Source organism: Phoxinus phoxinus (genome assembly GCF_949152265.1).
Source record: "Phoxinus phoxinus genome assembly, chromosome: 18".
Taxonomy (NCBI): Eukaryota; Metazoa; Chordata; class Actinopteri; order Cypriniformes; family Leuciscidae; genus Phoxinus; species Phoxinus phoxinus.
Genome location: NC_136893.1, coordinates 5,257,411 through 5,272,195, shown reverse-complemented (window position 1 = coordinate 5,272,195; position 14,785 = coordinate 5,257,411). Strand labels below are relative to the sequence as shown.

The 14,785-nt window shown below is 41.1% G+C and overlaps 1 protein-coding gene across 8 annotated transcripts in view; it reads left to right on the top strand.

Annotated features, from left to right (window-relative positions):
• The window catches only part of map7b (microtubule-associated protein 7b), a 49,304-nt gene that overhangs the window by 25,082 nt on the left and 9,437 nt on the right, over positions 1-14,785 (top strand). The window contains exons 4-13 of one of the 8 annotated variants that reach the window (XM_079587539.1): positions 606-769; positions 3,543-3,657; positions 4,540-4,638; positions 5,408-5,518; positions 5,660-5,761; positions 7,993-8,109; positions 9,868-10,025; positions 10,200-10,342; positions 11,164-11,411; positions 11,502-11,652. In XM_079587539.1, the coding sequence (XP_079443665.1) occupies positions 606-769; positions 3,543-3,657; positions 4,540-4,638; positions 5,408-5,518; positions 5,660-5,761; positions 7,993-8,109; positions 9,868-10,025; positions 10,200-10,342; positions 11,164-11,411; positions 11,502-11,652 (1,408 nt within the window). Of the gene's footprint in view, positions 1-605; positions 770-3,542; positions 3,658-4,539; positions 4,639-5,407; positions 5,519-5,659; positions 5,762-7,992; positions 8,110-9,843; positions 10,026-10,199; positions 10,343-11,163; positions 11,412-11,501; positions 11,653-14,785 lie in introns of all 8 variants that reach the window. The other 7 variants (XM_079587538.1, XM_079587542.1, XM_079587540.1 and 4 more) reach the window with 7 other exon arrangements.

The following is a 14,785-nucleotide window of genomic DNA, read 5'->3' as shown; positions in this document are numbered from 1 at the left end:
ATATCACCAGACACTGAACTAAATGTTTTTTATTTCTATAAGAAAAGCTAAATGACAACGGGGTGGTGACCGACTACTGCAGCAAGATTAAATGATAACGGATTTCACATTTTTTGGTGAACTATCCCTTTAAAGAGTTGTTGTTATCTGCTAATCTCTGTGAAATTAGTAACAATTCTTACAGGTTTTGAGGTCCAATATAGTTGTGTTGCCCTGTCCTTCAATAACAGCCTCTTTGCAAATCTTGAATATGACTGGTTGAATTTACATTATCAGGAATCCCTCTTTCATTTTGGGATCCTCATCCAGGAACAACATATTTTGGTAGGGCATTCCCACATCTATATACCAGCTGGGCTATTTAGGAATAATATTATCTATCCTCTTTCCTTCCTTCAGTGTTCCAGTAGTCATGACCAGTGGTTAAATTGTTTTATTTTCAGACATCCTTAAGTTACACTGGAAAAGTTGTGTTAGAGTTGAAATTATAAACAAATCAAGTCTTTCTGAATTTGGTGTATATGTTATAGGGCCAGCAAAAAAATCCATGAATTGATTAAGGGAATTAATTGTGTGTGTGTGTGTGTGTGTGTGTGTGTGCGCAGCTGCACGGGGGTCCAAGTGGTTGGAGAGAGAGGAGAGAGCCCGACAGTTTCATGAGAGACAGCTGGAGGAGCGCAGGAAAAGGATGGAGGAGCAGCGGGAGAAAGAGGAGAGGAGACGAGTTGCTGTGGAGGAGAAACGACGGCAGAAACTGGAGGAGGAGAAGGTGAGGACATCGGGGAAAACCCTTCTCTGGAGTTGAATTTATTCAGCTGTGTGTATATATTCCCTCCCTATACGTTTAGTTTTCATTATTTATCTTTATATTTCTCACCAGTCATTATTAAAGCACAATTACATCAGTGGTTCTCAACAGTTTTGCCTCCAAGCCCCTGTTTGCCCACGACTATATTTGAAGGCCATCTTACAGTATCTAAGCTTCTCTGGTATTTCTGTTTTTAATAAAAACAAAAATGTTTGAGCATAAAAAAGATCTGCAATGTTACAAAGTCCACTCCAAAGGGAGATATTTTATTTAAAGGGGCTATATGTATTTTTCAGCGGCCTCTAGCGGTGATGTTTCAGATTGCAACCAATACATTTGCAAGCTAAATATATTTTACATGCTTTGTAGTAATGTTAGCTTACCTGTCCAATAGGATGAAAGCCAACTCCGGGTCTATTTTTATACCCAAAACAAAGTGGAGGTTTCTCCATGATTCAAAAGCCCTGCCGATGTTGATCCGTGCTTTCGTCCGAAGTTGATCCGATTCACGTGTGGCCTTACGAGCTTCAGCAGATAAAACTTTTTGTTTTGTTTTTTATCATTATGTGGAGTTTGTGTTGGAGTCAGTGTTGTGTTGGGAGCATGTCGTTTCTTAGTGCTAGCAGACTCCATGTCATAAGTTGCAGTGTCGTCGCTGTCTACAAGTCAGTAGACGAGGCGAGAGGCTCGGGAGCGCGCATGCAGGTCTCAGTCACGTCACTGGATTTTGCGGTAATCCGACCTGGAGCCTTCACATAGAAGTTTTGAAGTTTTAGCACAAAGTTTTAGCACAAAACACCCCACAGATATTTTTATATAGCATGTTAAAGTTGTCACTTTTTGAGGATTTGCAAAAACGCACCGTTTTGTGTCTGGCCCTTTAAATGCAAATGAGCTGCTGCAGAGGGCGGGGTTTCAAGAGCTCATGTGTGTGTTAGCAGCTGCTATTACCTCATGCAGACACACTAAAATGACAGAAACTGTTCTGTCTTTAATGTCAAAACGGAGTCAGACAAAGATGGAGAGACAACATGTAGAATGCAACAGGACGTCTCTGAAAGGTTAGTTGATGAATTTATGTTGCTGATGTGGCGTTAACTATCTTCAATTAGCATATTCTGTCATGGTAATCTATAAATCGCTCGTATAGGAACTGTTGTGAGATGCACACAGAGTGACTTTCGATTGCATGTGAAAAGATGGATGCTAAAGTTTGAGCTGACTCACTTCTGTGACAAAATACTATACAAATATTTGACTTGTTCCCTCAACTGCGTGTTCCCGGGGGCGGGGTTTATGTACATTTTAGACTTGCTGATGTCACTAAACCCGGAGGAATGTCGTGTAGTCCCGACCAGCCGTTTGTTGTAGTCCTTAAAAAAACGATTTCTTTAAAAGCAAATATCTCCCTTTGCTTTGAACTTTGAGCGTTGTAACTTTGCAGATGTTGTTTATGCTCAAACAGCAACATTACACACTAACTAAAGTTGGAAAAGTGAAATCATACTTTACCACCCCTTTAAAGAAGCTTCCTATTTTTAGTAATTTACTCATTAATTTCTCCAATTCCTCTTTTCATTTTCGCTTTTGAAAGCCACTTTTGTGTTTGTAATTTGACGACGACACCATGTCGATATTGTCTGTCTCAAGTTCAACGTTTTTACTGTTTTGCACGCAATACGCGTGTTCACTTACCATATCTGGGATTCGAATTGGGACCCGGGGATTCCCCAGTCCCAATTCGAATCAAATTACACCAAAATCCATCATTGTTCGTTTCGAACATGTATTTAATGATCAGTAAAATTGTCATTATTTGAATAAATTTGTGGTAAAGTAAAATGCGATCAGACTAAAAGTAGTAAAATGCGATATGGGCTGTCAATCAATATCTTCCAGTCACGCAGGCCCCTGATTGGTCCGGGCCCGTAAGCAACCGTGTACCCTTACCGATAGTTACGCCTGTGCATTTAAATAATCCCCGCCCACAGAATCCGGCAAAAAGGGGACGAGGCCCGGTTGAGCTGCTGCCATGTCTAAGATATGCTGCTTTTTCAACCTCTTTTCCAAAACTCATTTGTTCGATCGTCCTAAGGCTGAAGACAACTTAGAGTGGTTACAATTTATTTTAAACACTGTTCCTGCATATTATAACCCCAACGTTTATTTGTCCTGTGAAATTGAAATCCGTTCTGCACGATCCTCTTGTTCGTTAACATTATCAGGGTCTGAATCGGGCTCGAATTGGTTTGAAATTGCCGCCATCCTTAATATTTACACTAGAGCAGAACTGGCAGTGATGGAGGGGCGTGACGTTTCCCGAACACACGCTAGGTGCTGTCAATCACACACACTGGGCCAGCTAACCAATCACAGCGCATTTCGTATTTCGGAAGGAGGGGCTTCATAATAACAGGAAATAAGTGGCGCGTTCAGGCCAGACTGGGGAGAGAGGTGCTGTAATAATTAAAAATAATTAGTTTTTTGAACAATCAAGCATGAAAGCATATTCTAGTACACCCCAAAAACAACATCAAGATTTCGTAAAAGGGCATAATAGGACCCCCTTAATAGTGCTTGAGAACCATTACGTTGTCATCACTATGAAGGTATACAGAGACCCTTTCCTTATTATTGTAAATGAATATTAAAGGAAATAATACAGGCAAACCATACATTTAGTAAAAAGATCCCATTATAGACATTAATATAGGCATGTCCTTGTGTGTTTCAGGCACGGTATGAGGCTGTTATCAGGAGGACCATGGAGAGGGGTCAGAGAGCCAGGCCAAAGTCGAACCGCTGGAGCTGGGGTGGAGCGATCTCCGCTAGCACGTCACACAACAGCGGTAAACACACTCGTGCACATTAATGTGTTTATTAATATCATTTATGTGATAAAACTGTTTATAGAGTTTCTGGAAAACCTACACATCATTAGGACACCTGAAATTATACTGCCCGATGTGCAGAGGGTTGCTAACACACTTGTCTGGATGACAATGAAACGGGAGGAAAAAAATCCTATACAAATCAAATACTGGGAATGTTTTGTATGTGTTTTGATTATTGTAATATAATATAATTGCATGATTTGGCATATTAATTGCAGGATTTTTTTTCCTGATTAAAAAGCACTTTTGAAATTGCTGTTTAAAATGCATTATTTTTCAAGCTCCAGGTTTGCTGTGCTTGTCCATAGGGCTGCACAATTTGGCTCAAAATGCGTATATCAATATGACATAATAAAATGTATTAATTAATACTAAATTAAAATATTTAACAAGATAAGATTGTAATATTTCACTGTAAATAAACAAAACAAATTACTAAACAACTGTAAAATTGCAATACTAATAGTTATGACTGTCTTAATTTTTTTAATAAGCTTTTATTTTGGTGGAAACTGCAGGGAGCCTTTAAAGCTTCTTTTTTGAATTGTGATTTCAGTTTGATTAATTCTGTAATTCGATTAATTGTGCGTCCCTAATACATACAAACACGCTTTAATCTGTTTCTGTTTTTAGGATTTGAAGTTTAGTGCCTTTTACAGTGTTTACATTTAAATGGAGTATGTTTATGTATGCAGAACAGCAGATTTCTTTTATTTTCTGCTCACATTTGCTGGCTCAGAGCCATGAGCTCGCTGCTCCATCAATATCTCTCTCTCTCTGTATGGTTCTGCATCTCTCTTCTTTCCTCTTCCCTCTCTCTCTCTGTCACTCTCTCAGGTTTTGATGATTCTGCTCTCTTTTCATTGGATCTAGCTGGGCTGGAGCACTATCATGGTGTTTTCAGCTTGGCGCGTCAGCAGCAGTTTCGCTCTAAACGTGAATATAACCGGCAGTGTAGAGCGAGCCGACTAGCACCATTAGCTAGAACTTGTAGCATCACCTATTAATGATTAGTTTCCATTCCCGTAAGCAGTTAGCATGGGGCCAGAAACATAAACAAACTGCTTAACAGTAGTATACTAGATGACTTGTAGCCTTTTAGTTTCTGTTTTAAAGGGGACATGTATCTCTTTGTCACATTTTTTGCTTATAGTCCACTTTTTTTTTTTTTTTGCACCAACAGCTTTTTTTGCTTTTACACCTTTAAAATTTTATATACAAAACAAACTTCAAGTATTAAAGCTTAAGCCTTTAGATCACTTTTTATTTTATTAGGAATAATTTCAGGTGTGTCCAAACTTTTGACTAGTTCAGTACATAGAAAGTATTTTTAAGTCTTTGATTAAGAAACATCCTATTTTCCATGATATGACCCCTTTAAAATCAGGTAGTATCAATATAGGTGATATTAGATCACAGATGTCCTGTTAGTTTTAATGTCGTCAATGTGTGTCCATTTTGGGACACATATGGAAGACAGGTTGTGATCCTCAGTAGTCTTTAGTACACATACCGGTAGCTAAGCACTTTTCCTCATATTTAACTTTTAACAGTAGAAAAGGTCTCAGTAAAGCCTCTTGTGCCCTCTTCCCCATTTTCTATCTTTCTTTAGTCCTTTCTCCGGTGCATTTTTCTGTATTACGCCTTTAAGTTGTATTAAGTTTTGCATCTCATGTTGTATTTTTTTTTGTCTGTGTGTTTGTAGATGCTGACAGAAGGTCAGTCTCCACTATGAATCTGTCCAAACACACAGATCCAGTAATTTCCAAACGCCTGTCATCCTCCTCAGCCACCTTGCTGAATTCCCCAGATAGAGGTAAACAATCTTTACACAATCTCATAGCCAAACAAGTCCCTTTTTAGATGAATCATTTACCAAGGATCCACTTTTTGAATTAACCCATAATTTATATTTTTTGTGTATGTGTTTTTGTGTGATTTTGCTGTACCGTCCAAGCCTTACAGAAGCGGACATCTCTCTCGTCATCTTGCTTGATTAAAAAAACGCTATCTAAATCACTAATATCCAGAGAGAAGATCCCTCAGGACAAACCAGCAGGTGGATTTTAGAAATCCAGAAGTCTTTTTGTTGTTGTTGCTCTTTTACTGGGTTCAAACCTGTGCTACCCAGGGCTTCAGACTGCAAAGTAGCTGATCATAAATGAAGTAACAAGCATTAAAGGAGAACTCCGGTCAATTTTAACATTGAGCTCAATTTTTAGTAAATTTGGAGTGCTGTCAATACAGAGAACAACGACAAAAATCGGTGTTGCCTACACTGTGTTATCCTATTTTTAAAATTTGCACCCTATTGACTTGAATGGGGCAAGGTTTAAACCTGCTTTTATCCTCTTAACGTCTTTGATGTGTCATTACAAGTGCCCAGCCATATTGAGTGATTCCTTAAGAGTGAACACGAGTGAATCTGACTGCAGTAGATGTGAAAGATATGAATAAAAATGATGTTAATTCAGCCAGCGCAAATACCTGTATTTAGTTCCTGTTTTCGGTGGAAGTCCAAAGTAGTCGATTGTCGAGTTCACGCGCGTGATCATATGTAACTAAACCTATGCCTGTGAACTCGACAATCGACTACTTTGGACTTCGACCGAAAACAGGAACTAAATACAGGTCTGTGCGCTGGCTGATATAACATCATTTTTATTCATATCTTTCACATCTACTGCAGTCAGATTCACTCGTGTTCACTCTTAAGGAATCACTCAACATGGCTGGGCACTTGTATGACACATCAAATATGTTAAGAGGATAAAAGCAGGTTTAAAACTTGCCCCATTCAAGTCAATAGGGTGTAAATTTTAAAAATAGGATAACACAGTGTAGGCAACACCGATTTTTGTCGTTGTTCTCTGTATTGACAGCACTCCAAATTTACTAAAAATTGAGCTCAATGTTAAAATTGACTGGAGTTCTCCTTTAATGAACAGTTAAAAATAGAATAAAAAATATCATAAGCGACAAATTAAAGAACCTTTGTTTTGATATGTGACTTCAATTAAACATGTTCATTCTGTTTCAATCAAGGCACTACCATAGAGTGCAATAGTGTCCACTTTTTCAGTGGCATTGGTTCTGGAGTATTTGATCTTTTTATTGATTTTTTGGTAAAGCCATGAATCAAACCAACCAGATATGAGGCGAATCATAACATTACAAACTTTAAAAATGATTTGATATTTGGACAAAACGACAAAGATGTACTTCGAAAACACCGTGTACTTAACGGCTTTAATGAGGGAAAGAACTTTAATCCCATGAAGCATTGCAAATGACATAATCAAATTAAAAGTAATGATGAGATATAAAAATATTCAAAGTTGTTGATTATACCTACAGAAACAATATAATTTAAGTGTACTGAAAAATATGTATGCGTGTATGCTTTTAACAAATGCATATACCTTTGATTAATAACCTGCACTTTATTGCATCCACACAACGTAAGCATGACCATGTGCTTCTAAACAAAATAAGAGCAAATCTATACTCAAGCAATTCTGTAATTTGTCGTTTTTAGTCTTGAGCCCTGAGTCATGCAGTCTCTTCCAGCATTATTGCATGTTAAAGTTTGTGTAAGGTTTAAAGGGTTTATACATTAACGAATAATCGTTAAGCTATAAATAATAGTGGGGGGAAAGTTGTACTCTCTGTGCACTGCTTTATTTGAGGGCTTCACTGGAATTTGACTGTATTTTGGTTTTGATATTTAGTTCTTGCATGTTTTTTCCCTACAGCAGTTGGCCACCTTTTTTTTAAAAGACAACATGAAAGCAAAACAGATTTATTTACTTTTTTTTATGTTATTGTGTACAATTAATCAGTGCATGTTATTTAAAAGAAACCATTTGTTTTCAGGAATGTAATGCAGTAACTGACTTTAGTTTTTTGCTGCGTGACTGGACATGTGCGGTCGTCAAAATAATATTAATTTCATAATCCAGTCAAATCATGATGGATAAAATGAAGTCCCACCCTGAAACATTATTTAATGTAGACAATAAATGGGGGTGTTATTGCAGTTTCATGTTGTCTTTCCACTGGTGGTTATGTTTAGGGTAACTAACTCTTGTTTTCCTTGGTTGGTTGGTCTCATTTAACTTAAAACATTTTAAAACATGCATGATTCACTGTCACCAGCAGATGATGCAAATGTTTAACCTATTCTGGGCATATGAAGTTATGAATGCATGTGATGTGTCAAGTGCTTTACTTTCGCATGTTTAAGCTGCTTATTTAGGACTTTTGTTGATAATGTGCATGTGTGTCCAGGTACGCGTCGTATGCCTCTTACCACATGGGAGAATACAATGATCTCTCGACTACAGACGCCAACACACTCCTACCTGGCCAGGAGTCGCAGCGCCATGTCTTTGTCTGGAGAAGCAGGTAGAACACAAACACATGCACTGCATTAAACTATTTAATACACTTTTTTATGTTAATTTTGGTCACAGATAGGGTGGGAAATAAACTTGTTTGCCTATCAGCTGGTCAATGGCCAATTTAAACAGAAACCTTTTAAAAATTGTATTCAATTCAAATGTATAAAATAACATGCTACAAACCTGAAATTGAATTGTGCATGTGTTGCTTTAAATTGTTAAATGTTAAGCTAAGAGACATCTTACCGGTTTCCACATTGGTTGGTACATAAGCAAAATGACCTGACACTGCACAAAAAGTGCTTGCATTTGTCTGGTGGCAAGTGTTAATTTTACACCCTAACTAGTGAAGCGTTCTGTCAGACCTGACCAGTGTTGAGGTAGAATTATTTTTTATTCAACCATGTTTTTCAGAAGCATAACAGTAACTCAGATGTTTAAAAAAAACGTATAGCTTTTCAAGCCATCTTCTGACAAGCTTTGATGAGGTGTGACAAAAAAAAAGAGAAAAATATTATAAAATACGTTGTTTTTGTCATATAAAAGCGATACTATTTTTTTTAAACATTTGAGTTACTGTTATGCTTCTAAACAAACGTATTTAGCTTCAGTGTTATTAACTAAACCTTTTGATAGTAACTTGTAGAATAGCTAGAAAGTATGAGAAGCTCATAACTTGACAAGATGCATTTTCAAAAGTAGCTTTTACTTATACAATAGCAGAACTTCAAGATGTTCAGTGTGTGAAAACACATTTACAAAGAGAAAGAGTATTGGAGAACTGTGAGATGTTTCTGGCAAGGCCCCTGTCTTAAAACAAAACGCCTCTTTTAGACAGACTTCATCTTCTGCATCTAAAACGTGTGTGTGTGTGTGTGTGTGTGTGTGTGTGTGTGTGTGTGTGTGTGTGTGTGTGTGTGTGTGTGTGTGTGTGTGTGTGTGTGTGTGTGTGTGTGTGTGTGTGTGTGTGTGTGTGTGTGTGTGTGTGTGTGTGTGTGTGTGTGTGTGTGTGTGTGTGTGTGTGTGTGTGTGTGTGTGTGTGTGTGTAAATAGAGCTGATGCTAATCTCTTGAGTGTATTTATATGTTCTGTCTTTTTCTTGCTGATTGTTTGGGGTTTTTCTTCTGTTTTGGGATTCTGTTATCAACTGATTAAATTAAAGGCTTCTAACATGGGCAACTGCATCATCATGTGACCATGAGGAATTGAATTGTCTGCATTCAGAATGAAATACTACCCTACTGCTTGCTAGCCATACTTTTCACCGCCTGCTGTTTTTATAATGGTGTGTGAAACACTTCGCAGTGCAAAAAAAAGGTTGTTGTCAACCTAATAATTTGTGTGACGTCCAGTACAGAATTAAAATGTTATTTTGCAGTTTTATTCCAATTTAAGTTCATATTTAGACAAATGCAATGCTTTGCATACAGTAAATGTACAAATTAAACAGTATACATAATGCATACTGCAAAAATTGTATGGTAGTATGCCATTACGAACATGCTCTCAGATTGTCCTCCATCAGTGATGATCAGCATTGCCTAATTTCTGTCTAGAGCTTTGTAGATACTAATACACACTTTCTTCTTCTTCCCTTTCCACTTTTCCACCACTCATTCATCCCTTTTTAACCTTTTTCTTTTGTGCACCTTCCTCGCTATCGCTCCTCTTGTCCATAATGGATCAATTTAATTATCTCATAATACACCCTGGTTGGTTAAACTTGATCATGGTACAGTGACCCCCGTTTGTCCTCGCTCAGCCTCCTGTCACCCAATGAGCTCCATGTCCTTCAAGTCCATCCAGTCACGCAGCGCCGAGCGACCAATCAAAGCAGGCCTTAATTTTGAGAGACCAATCAGAGCAGGGCTCATCCCTTCGGACGGCAGCTCTCGCAGAAAGACTACCCAGAATATCCTGGTATAGTATTGGTGTAAATATGTGCTTGAATTTTTGTGTGTGTGTGCAAGTGCCCTATGCTTGAAAGAGTGTACTTAAGAGTCTGTGTAGGGCAATTGCAACGTGTTGATCTTTGTATAATGTAGCATGGAAGAAGTACTCTCAAAAGATGTGTTTCGTGCCTCTTGTGTATAGATTGACAGGAAGGATAAGGACTATGTGAGGAAGTCATGGAGTAACCTGTCATATCCCACTCCCAGTCTGAGCCTGTTCACACCCAAGAGATCTCCCTCTCCTGTCAGTCATCGCAGCAGGGTCACCAATCCATCCCCCAACAGGTATAAGCACCATTTACAAGATGAGGAATAAGAGTATAATCAGGATGTCATTCTGTCTGAAGGTGCATTTCATTTTCACAACCAAGAGGGGGTTTTATACTGAAAATTTATGGAAATATTTGCACAAAATTGTTTTTGGATTGTTTTTTGGGGTAAACAGTCAACCAGGGTTAGTAAATTAAAAACTAAAATAATTACAAAACTTCATAATCATCCTATTTTAGAACCAATCTCTGATAATTATAGAATGACACACACACACACACACACACACACGATGATACATATGTATCAGTTTTAATTCACCCACAGATGTAGCAGAAAACATCTGGTCAGGAAATCAGGATTAGCCATAAAGTAATGTCATGCATGAGAAAATTAGATACACACACAAAAACTTGTATATACAAAGTTTTATTGGACAGAATGAAAAAATGGATAAAACACTTCTCATTTACCAATTCAGTATTTAGCAATCTTCCTGTGATGTTAGAGATAATCTTGCTGGTTCAGAGATCATGCTTATTTTATTTATAACCAAGTAAATCATTTTGGGAATTTCTCAACTAATTTTTTAAGAATAATTACTAAAGCTTATACTATAATATCTTCCAAATATATAAAAAATGTAAGTATTTAAATTTATTTAATTATAAATTATGAATTTAAATCTAGAAAGAGTGTATATATTAAAAATAGTAGTATAAATATACATTTGTGACCTCAACTTTGCTGTGGGTTTTATTGGACAGAATGAAAAGGACTAAAACTTTTCGCTCACTGCTTCAGTTTTTTTTTTTTTTTTTTGGTCTGTTCCTCAGGGGCTCCACTGCTAAACCCTCTCAGAAGACGTTTAACCCCAAAAAGTCCAGGTCTCCTCCTCCCCCAGCATCAATTCCACTGTCTCCTAGTAACCCCTCCTTATTGCCAGGCAATCTCAGGCCCAACAGAGTGACATCAGAAAGCCTGAAAGTTACCCCAGAACGAGAGGGGGGCAAAAAAGAGGATGTTGAACCTCCTAAAACTGAACCAGAGGCGGCTCCTGCAACTAAACCAGAGCCTTCTGCTGGTCTGTAATACTGCGCAACCATACATGAACCATCAAGTTCGATTCAACTAGCATCATATATTATATTCCTGTGGCTCTTTCTCTTTGTAGAAGGTTCTGGAAGTTCTCCAACAGCACGGCCCTCTGCAGGCACAACAGACCCCGAGGAGGCATCTCGTCTGCTGGCTGAGAAACGACGGCAGGCCAGAGAACAGAGAGAAAGAGAAGAGGAGGAGAAGAGACAGCAGGAAGAGGCTGAAAGGTGCGTGTGAGAGATTTTCATGAGCGCTGTTATTATATCCACTGTTGGAGAAGATACTCTAAAACTAGTTGCAATAACAGCCTTGAAAAATATTTCTGCTGATTTGCAAAAAAAAAAAAAAAGCCTGATCGTATTACCTAATTTTATGATGCCGAGTTCAAGAATAAAAAAATAACACACACACACACACACACACACACACACACACACACACACACACACGATGATACATATGTATCAGTTCTCTTACGTAGAGTTCTCTCCTACTGCGTCGATTAGCGACGCTACGGGAAAGATATTTCTTTGTCGAGATTGAAGCCTAAAAATTAATCCTTAATTTTGTAATATGTAAAACGCTTTTCTGTAGCATACAACCCTAGGCGGAGCAATATCGCTCGCCCATTGGCTGCTCAGCCAGAAAAGCACAGCCTATGCGAGGCCAGTGACGCTGACCAATGAGGGTGCTTCGCGCCCTTCTGCGTCATCTCCCGCCGAAACAGGCGTGGCCTAGGTCTATAAATACCAAGCATAGCTGCTTCCACTCCGATTTTCTTTACTTCACGAAGCTACACGCATCGTAGGCCGGATTCGAGCCACCACAGCCGTCTGATACAGCACCTCAGCAGGACGAGCCCTTACCTGAAGCCGCTGGTCATCGCCGCCTTCAGCCGCCGTTCCCTGCTGCGCTTCTCAGGCGTGGAATATCCTTTACATTATGTGTGTGTGTTTTGTGTGTGTGTTCGCCGTCGCGTCACACAGTTTTTCCACACTAAAAGAGCCGAGCGTCTTTTTCAAGATGCCTCGCACCTCCTGTGGCTCGTGTAGAGCCCCACTCAGCGACGGGGACCACGTGCTTGTGTTTCCTGCCTGTGAGTATCACGCAGCTTCAGCTCTCGTCGATGGCGGCTGCCATCACTGTGATTTGATGCCTACGGTGACTCTGCGGACTCGCCTGCCGTTCATTTACTGAAGCTGCATCTTTTCCGCCCGCTGTAGTGCCGCGCCGTGAAAAGCGCCGTGCTTAGCGGAGCCCGGAACCTCCCCCCACCACGAGGTGCTCGCCGCTGCTGCCGCCAGCTTCTCCGCCCGCTTCGCTGGACTCTCTGATCGACGGACAAGGGCCGCTGTGTGCCGCCGCGTCCGTCATGAACGAGGAAGGTGAAGCCGCGCCTGTGGAGGACGACTGCTTTTCTCTCCCGCTTCGGATGGGCGAGCTCCGAGGATCTCCCCTCCCCCGCCGCTCATGAGCGTCGACGGAGAAAGACCAGCATCGATGCGCTTACCGGCTGGATGGCTGTTTTTCTGCAGAGGAACGTACGTTACCGTCCTCACGACCCGCGCCCTTTTCTTCCTGAATTCACGAAGAAATCCTCGTCCCGGAAAGCCCCGTCTTCAGCCAGGATGCGCACATCTGCTTCGAGGGAAGCTACAGTGTTAAAATCCCGCCGCGGCCGGATTTCACTAAAATGTCTCGCTCGCACAGTCCCAACATACGCGACCGTGCCAGTGTATTTTGCAGTCACCAAATCGGCATCAATGCTCGTTTGCCTGCACACAAACGCCGTTTTCACGACGCCCCAGGTAAATCTGAAAATGTATTTTCTGGTGTCCCGGCCACGGCCGATGGTGTGATGTGTGTATCCGTAATGCCCACGACCCTGTGCCCATTCGTACACACAAGCACAGCCCTACACAATACAGGGCTTGCACACATAAAATCGACTCGTCGATTGTGCAATACATGTAAGTTAGTGAACGTGCCCGCTTTTCAGTGCCCACAATCACTACACACTGCATGTCCCGTGGTTTCTGTAAAAACGAAACGAATGCACGGTCAGTCGGTTCTGATAGACAGTACTCTCTGTGCTACACGGTGTCCCGGCCACAGCCGATGATGTAATGTGTGTAACTGTATGCCCACGACCCAGTGCCCATTCATACACACAAGCACAGCCCCACACAATACAGGGCTTGCACACATAAAATCGACTCAATGTCGATTGTGCATTATATGTAGTGAGCGTGCCCGCTTTCAAGTGCCCACAATCACTACATGTCACATGGTTTCTATGCGAAACCGATGCACGGTCAGTCAGTTCTAATAGACAGTACTTCCCAGTGCTATAAATGTACCCGCGTTCACGCACCCACATTTATTCTCAAACATGCCGAGCCGTACGGAGCTCGCACCGCGTGCTCTCTCTCTCAGCTGAGAGAGCTGAGCGCGCGCGCGGGCTGCCCGCTCGATTAAGCGCGCCCCCGCATCACGCTGCAATGGCGTCCATATTACAGCACGCGACTGCTCTCGTGTCGCCGCCATTTCGCGACCAGAGCCCGGTTTTTCAACCCGTGCAAGCAGCAGCCCCGTTCAACACAGGGTTTGCACACATAAAATCGACTCAGATCGATTGTGCTTTACATGTAGTAAGCGTGCCCACTGCCAAGTGCCCACAACCACTACACACTGCACGTTCCGCGGTTTCTGTAAAAACGAAACTAACGAACGGTCAGTCAGTACACAAACACAGTGTCCCCGGTGTTATAAATGTGCCCGCCACCAAGCGCCCACGTTTATTCACAAACATATCGAGCCCTACGGGACTCGTCCCGCGCGCTCTCTCTCGACACAGAGAGCCGAGCGCGCGCGGGATGCATACTGTGTTAAACATGCCCCCCGCCTCACACGCCACGGCGTCCATGTCACAGCACACGGTTGCTCTCGTGTCGCCGCCATTTCGCGACCAGGGCCCAGATTACATTCAACCCCTAGTCACACGTGCAGATGCATGGGAAAGACTTCCCGGGGTCTCAGAATGGGTGCTAGAGACTATAAAAAGAGGCTATTCGCTACAGTTTCATCGACGCCCTCCCCGTTTCACGGAGAAAGTCGAAACTACGGTGAAAACAGAAGTAGCACATCTACTTCGAGCCGAAATAGCGAAGCTATTGAGCAAAGGGGCCATAGAGCCTTTATCTCAAGCTCAGAGCGAAGGGGGTCTGTACAGCAGATATTTTCTGGTACCGAAAAAAGACGGGGGTCTCAGACCCATTTTAGATCTCAGGCATCTGAACAAAGCGCTGACAAAGCGAAAGTTCAGAATGCTCACGACCAGAGCTATCCTCGCGCAGGTTC